Source organism: Dendropsophus ebraccatus, chromosome 12, assembly GCF_027789765.1.
Source record: "Dendropsophus ebraccatus isolate aDenEbr1 chromosome 12, aDenEbr1.pat, whole genome shotgun sequence".
NCBI classification, from domain to species: Eukaryota; Metazoa; Chordata; class Amphibia; order Anura; family Hylidae; genus Dendropsophus; species Dendropsophus ebraccatus.
Genome location: NC_091465.1, coordinates 77332068 through 77338740, shown reverse-complemented (window position 1 = coordinate 77338740; position 6673 = coordinate 77332068). Strand labels below are relative to the sequence as shown.

The 6673-nt window shown below is 42.1% G+C and overlaps 1 protein-coding gene across 1 annotated transcript; it reads left to right on the top strand.

Moving 5' to 3' along the window:
* Window positions 1–875: 875 nt before the first annotated feature.
* On the top strand, window positions 876–5834 carry LOC138770119 (C3a anaphylatoxin chemotactic receptor-like). The gene is made up of 2 exons (XM_069949058.1): window positions 876–899; window positions 4838–5834. Exon 2 carries the CDS (start codon window positions 4914–4916, stop codon window positions 5832–5834), a length of 921 nt encoding a protein of 306 aa, XP_069805159.1. The 5' UTR covers window positions 876–899; window positions 4838–4913.
* The last annotated feature ends 839 nt before the right edge of the window (window positions 5835–6673 follow it).

Genomic DNA, 6673 nt, shown 5'->3' with positions numbered 1-6673 from the left:
TAATAGTTCAGGCTATTACGCATGTGGCAATCCCAAACCTGTTTATTTATTTTTTATTAAATGGGGAAAGGGGGGTGATTCAAAACTTTTATTAGGGGAGGGGATTTTGTATTAATAAAATAAAAAAAATTTACACACATAGTAAAAGTCACCCTGGGGTTAAGGTTATTCCCCCTGGAGGACTTCTAGTATTACTGCTCTGATCTCTCATTGAAATCTATGCAGTATAGTTATACTGCATAGATCAATGAGATCTGTGCTCTATTGCTTTCGGCTTCTGCAGCCGGGAGCAATAGAGTTCTGAGCCAGGATCAGCGCAGACCCCACCCCGGGACACATGCAGGGATCGCCCCCCCCCCCCCGTGATCCTGTTGCGTGCCCGGGGGGGGGGGAGCAGTCCACCTACTAGACAACCAGGCATGGAGCACAACAAGTATTTAGAAGCATCTGTCAACTTTGACAGCTGCATTTAAATACTTAATTAGCAGCCACGGGGATCGGACCGTGCCCGCTAATAGCTGTGATCCCAGGCTGGATATAGCACCCGGGATCGTGGAAGTTCAGAGCAGGGTCGCTGCGCGATCCCCCCCCCCCCTCTGAACTCCCCAAGTGGCACAAGAACGTACAGTAACGTCCTGGTGTCAGCTAGGGGTTAAAGGGGTTGTCTAGGATAAACTCATAATCTACAAAGCTGCCGGATCTGCTGAGGCCATAACAGTCTAGTATACTTACCTGTAGAGTCACACAGCTGGCACACCACAGAAGTATGGAAGAAACAAAAAAAGATCTTTTTTTTTTTTTTACCATTCATTTATATTTTAGGTAAAAGGATGAAAAGAAAAAATGGATCCTGATAATCCGAACCTGAACCTCTCTGATATAACTCTCGATTACAACCAGTAAGTTTACATTCCATATCCTTTATTATTCTACAAAATCAAGTTAGGCTCTTTATCTGTCAAATTTGATGAAAAAAATAGCAACATTTCAGACCTTAATGTAAGCCAACAAGTGTGGCCTGTACAATAGACTATTTGTAACCATTTATAACCATAAAACAGATGTGAACAGACTCATATACAACCTTTCTAAATTCTAAACTGCAATCTTTCACTGGGAATTTATGAGAATTGGACAGTTTAAGTGATTATATGTCCCTGTCACTCCTAATAAAAGATTTTTGTACAAACTAAAAAAAAGAAAAAAATACATAGAGGATTCATCCCTTGCTTCTGACCTCCATAGAGTGAGTCTTTAAAGGGAGTCTGTCAGCATATGAGCCAGGATCAATGTAAAATGAACATGTTGAAGTAGCACATTGTTACCTTTCAAGCCACACCCCTTTCCCTTCTAAATAACACGTATTCTAAATAGGCCACACCCCTTATTTTGAGAGTCTCAAAAAAGTTTCTCATAGTCTCTCAAGACTCATAACAGGTGTAACAGCATCACAACAGGCGGTATGAAGGTAACAATAGTCTTTATTCCATCATGGCACAGAACAAACTTACAAGCAACATTTCCATGATGGAATAAAGAGTATTGTTATTTTCATACCGCCTGTTGGGATGCTGTTACGTTCTCTTGGATTGGACTGTTGTGGATCTTTGGACACAGAGCTGGTAACTTTACACCCCTTTATTGCTGTTTTTTTTTTTTTATAGCATAGCATTTGGGCTGGCTGGATAGGACTGCTTTGGACTTGGATTTTCTGTACACATAATAAGTGTAGTCCCAAAAAAGTACATCAGTAGAGTTGGGAAATTTTTTGACATATATATATATATATATATATATTATATATATATATATATATATATATATATATATATAGACCAACAAAACACAACAATCACAATTACCAAGGCTAGGCATCCATCCACAGACTGCAGTTTCGGGGTATTTGCCCCTCGTCAGTGTGGAGCAGGATTCTGGCTACTGGGGCAATGATAAATAGACCAACAAAACACAACAATCACTGAATTTAGGGAGAACAGTGAAAAATTCCAATGGAGTACTCATTTACGAGTCTCCATTGATTGTCCCATACAAAATTTGAATATGCAAAAAAGGGGGTCCGTGGAGCCTCAGTTACGAGTCTCAAAACACGGGAATAGCCAGATATCCCTCTCTCCAGAGAAGGAAGCCCATTGCCAAGGGGTGCCTCCTAGTGGGGAGAGCACCAAACCACCCTGATACGTAGTCCCTCAGGTCCTCACTCTGTAGCGAGCTTTGGGACCTAAATAGGGAAACACCAGGGTGGCCCCTGTGAGTCAAAGTCTAACTCTGTGGCGAGTATAACGACATAAGACAAGGGTTACCAAGGCTAGGCATCCATCCACAGACTGCAGTTTCGGGGTATTTGCCCCTCGTCAGTGTGGAGCAGGATTCTGGCTACTGGGGCAATGATAAATAGACCAACAAAACACAACAATCACTGAATTTAGGGAGAACAGTGAAAAATTCCAATGGAGTACTCATTTACGAGTCTCCATTGATTGTCCCATACAAAATTTGAATATGCAAAAAAGGGGGTCCGTGGAGCCTCAGTTACGAGTCTCAAAACACGGGAATAGCCAGATATCCCTCTCTCCAGAGAAGGAAGCCCATTGCCAAGGGGTGCCTCCTAGTGGGGAGAGCACCAAACCACCCTGATACGTAGTCCCTCAGGTCCTCACTCTGTAGCGAGCTTTGTTGGTCTATTTATCATTGCCCCAGTAGCCAGAATCCTGCTCCACACTGACGAGGGGCAAATACCCCGAAACTGCAGTCTGTGGATGGATGCCTAGCCTTGATAACCCTTGTCTTATGTCGTTATACTCGCCACAGAGTTAGACTTTGACTCACAGGGGCCACCCTGGTGTTTCCCTATTTATGTCCCAAAGCTCGCTACAGAGTGAGGACCTGAGGGACTACGTATCAGGGTGGTTTGGTGCTCTCCCCACTAGGAGGCACCCCTTGGCAATGGGCTTCCTTCTCTGGAGAGAGGGATATCTGGCTATTCCCGTGTTTTGAGACTCGTAACTGAGGCTCCACGGACCCCCTTTTTTGCATATATATATATATATATATATATATATATATATATATATATATATACAGTGGTTTGCAATAAATTAGAATATCGACAAAAAGTTTTTTTTTTTCATTAATTCAATTCAAAAAGTGACCTCATTTATTCTATAGAGTCATTACATACAGAGTGAACTTTTTCAAGTGTTTATTTCTGTTAAAGTTAATGATTATGGATAACAGCCAACAAAAACCCAAAAGTGCGTATTTCAAAAAATTTGAATATTATATAAAACGAACTGAAAAAAAAAATGATTTTAACACTGAAATGTCGACCAAATGAAAAATCTGTAAATGCTTTTAATACTTGGTCGGGGCACCTTTTGCATGAATGACGGCATCAATGCGGCAATGTGGCATGGAGGCGATCAGCTGATGGCACTGCAGAGGGGTTATTGAAGCCCAGGTTGGTTTGATAGCGGCCTTCAGCTCGTCTGCATTGTTAGGTCTGGTGTCTTTCATCTTCCTCTTGACAATACCCCATAAATTCTCTATGGGGTTAAGGTCTGGCAAGTTTTCTGGCCAATCAAGCACAGCGATGCTGTGGTTAGTAAACCAGGTCTTGGTACTTTTAGCAAGGTGTGGACAGGTCATGAAAATTCCATCTCCAAAAATCTTTTCGGCACAGGGAAGCATGAAGTGCTCCAAAATTTCCTGGTAGACGGCAGCGGTGACTTTGGTGTTGATGAAACCCAGTGAACCTACACCAGCAGATGACATGGCTGCCCAAACCATCACTTATTGTGGAAACTTCCCACTAGACCTCAAGCAGCTTGGATTGTGCCTCTCCACTCTTCCTCCAGACTCTGGGACCGAGATTTCCAAATGAAACGCAAAATTTACTTTCATCTGAAATTAGCCCCTTTAACCACTGACCAGTTCAGTTCTTCTTTTCCTTGGCCCAGATAAGATGCTTCTGGGGTTGTTACTTGGTCAGGAGTGGCAACACTGGTAGCCAATGTCCTGCAGACGTCTATATGTGGTGGCTTTTGAAGCAATGACTCCAGCAGCAGTCCACTCTTGGTGAATCTCTTTCAAATTTTTGAATGGCATTTTCGTTACAATCCTGTTAAGGTTGCGGTTCTCCCTGTTCCTTGTGCACCTTTTTCTACCACACTTTTTCTTTCAACTCCACTTTCCATTAATATGCTTTGATACAGCACTCTGAGAACAGCCAGCTTCTTTAGCAATGAATTTTTGTGGCTTACTCTCCTTGTGGAGTGTGTTAATGACTGCCTTCTGGACATCTGTGAGGTCAGCAGTCTTCCCCATGATTGTGTTGCATACTGAACCAGACCTTTTATTACACTTAGGAAGCCACTGCAGGTGTTTTGGATTAATTATTCTAATTTTCTGAAATACTGACTTTTGGGGTTTTCTTGACTGTAATCCATAATCATGAACTTTAACAGAAATAAACGCTTGAAAAAGTTAACTCTATATATAATGCCTCTATAGAATATATTTTATGGTCACTTTTTGAATTGAATTACTGAAAAAAAACCAACTTTTTGTTGACATTCTAATTTATTGCAAACCACTTTATATATATTTTATTTTTTTATTTTTTTTACACCTGAAAAACTCAAGGGCCTTCTGTTCTAGTATAGAGAAGTAAGGAATAGAGCAAGGTGATCTACCACCACAATCTGGCCATATGATGGTTTTTGCCCTCTGCCGTCCATGATTACCCATATAAACGGTTACATTTTTGAAACTATAAATTCTTCATGATTTGAACATCTCTCTATCATGTTTTCTTCAGGTCATTTTACATAAACTATGAGACAAGTAACACAACTGATTACAGCGGCTCTGATCTTGTAGACATTTTTCAGAAAATGTCAATTACTTTCTATACCATCACTTTTGTTCTTGGGACTATCGGTAATGGATTGGTCATCTGGATTGCCGGATTCAGGATGAAGAGGACAGTCAGTGCCGTGTGGTTCCTCAATCTGGCCATTGCGGACTTCCTCTGCTGCGCGTCTCTTCCTTTACGGATGGCAGAGTGGATAAAATTTTCCATATTTCTACAAGGACTTTACTGTGCATTAAACGTCATTCTGTTCAATCTAAACATGAGCGCCAGTGTTCTTCTACTGACCGCCATGAGTATTGACCGCTGTGTGTCCGTCATGTGGCCTTTTTGGGCTAAAGTTCATAGGACACATAAGCTCGTGAGAATCACTGCCGCTATCATTTGGCTGCTGAATTTTCCCCTGAGTGGTTTTATGTTTTACTTCTATGGATTTTATTTGTATGATTTGGATGAATGGTGTATATTTTTTCATAAATACAAAGTTTTTGACCATATCTATAGGATAAAACAGACCTTACAACTGATCCGGTTACTTATAATGTTTCTGATCCCTTTTCTCATAATTTTGACCAGTTATGTCATCATTTTCTTCAAGCTTAAAACCAGTAAGAGACCCCAGAGATCCCAGAGGCCGTACAGGATCATCACCGCGGTTATATTGTGTTTCTTTATCTGCTGGTGTCCATATTACATCTGGCCGCTAACACCCATGTATGATGAAAACAACGTCCAATTCTATGTATTACATGTTATTGTTATTAACCTGGCTTTCCTTAATAGTTGCATCAATCCGATCATTTATGTTCTTATGGGCCAAGACATTAAACATGGATTCTGTAGATCTATCCTCTCCAGGCTTGAGAAAGCCTTAACAGAACCACCTGATGATCCATGCAGAGGATACCAGGATGTACAACATACTTACAATACAGATGTATGAAATATATTCCTCTTATCTATGTGGGCCTGCTATAAAGGAGTTTCACATGATTTTCAGAAATGAACATTTGATTTACATTAAAGGAGAAGTATTTTTTAATATGTATTACCTATGGAAATATTCCTAATGTACATTAATTATGAGAAATGCTCATATACTGCTATTTCCCTTAATTTAGTAGATCATGGAGACTTCGAATTCTCTGAAATACCGTGACGTCACGAACCAGGGTGTAATTTCTATGGAGTGTCCAGCAGGGGGCGCACTATATATAGAATTTAATGAGTACCATTGACTTCTATATATAGTGCGCCCCTGCTGGACACTCTATTGAATCAATGGCTGTTAATGTAAAACTGTATGCACTGCTATACACTGTACTACTCCCCCATCATCTGCTCATAGTATGAGCAGATGATGGGGGAGTAGTACCAGGGCCATACCCATCACCAATCTGGCCCCTCCATATGCTCTGTACTACTTCCCCATCATCTGCTCATACCATGAGCAGATGATGGGGAAGTAGTACCAGGGCTATACCCATCACCGCCACCGCCACCGCTGTCGAGCCTACCACTGATCCTGGAGCAGCATTCTAGAGCTCCGGATCACTCTCCCCCGTGGCCTACTTCCTCCATTAGACCGGGGCCTCACGGACCCGCCCGGATCCCCGGCGCCGCCCCTGATGCCAGCCCCTGCTGTCATCCACGCTGCATACCTCGGCAGGCGGCAGCTCCGGCATGCTGGGCGGGTCCGATGCGGTAATTGAGGCCCCGGTCTCAGGGAGGGCCTACTTCCTCCCTGAGAGCTGGGCCTTAATTACAGCACCGGAGCCACCG

What these genes read in the sequence shown, in the direction of transcription:
- LOC138770119 (XM_069949058.1), top strand. Translation starts at nt 4,914, where the DNA reads ATGTCAATTACTTTCTATACCATCACTTTTGTTCTTGGGACTATCGGT.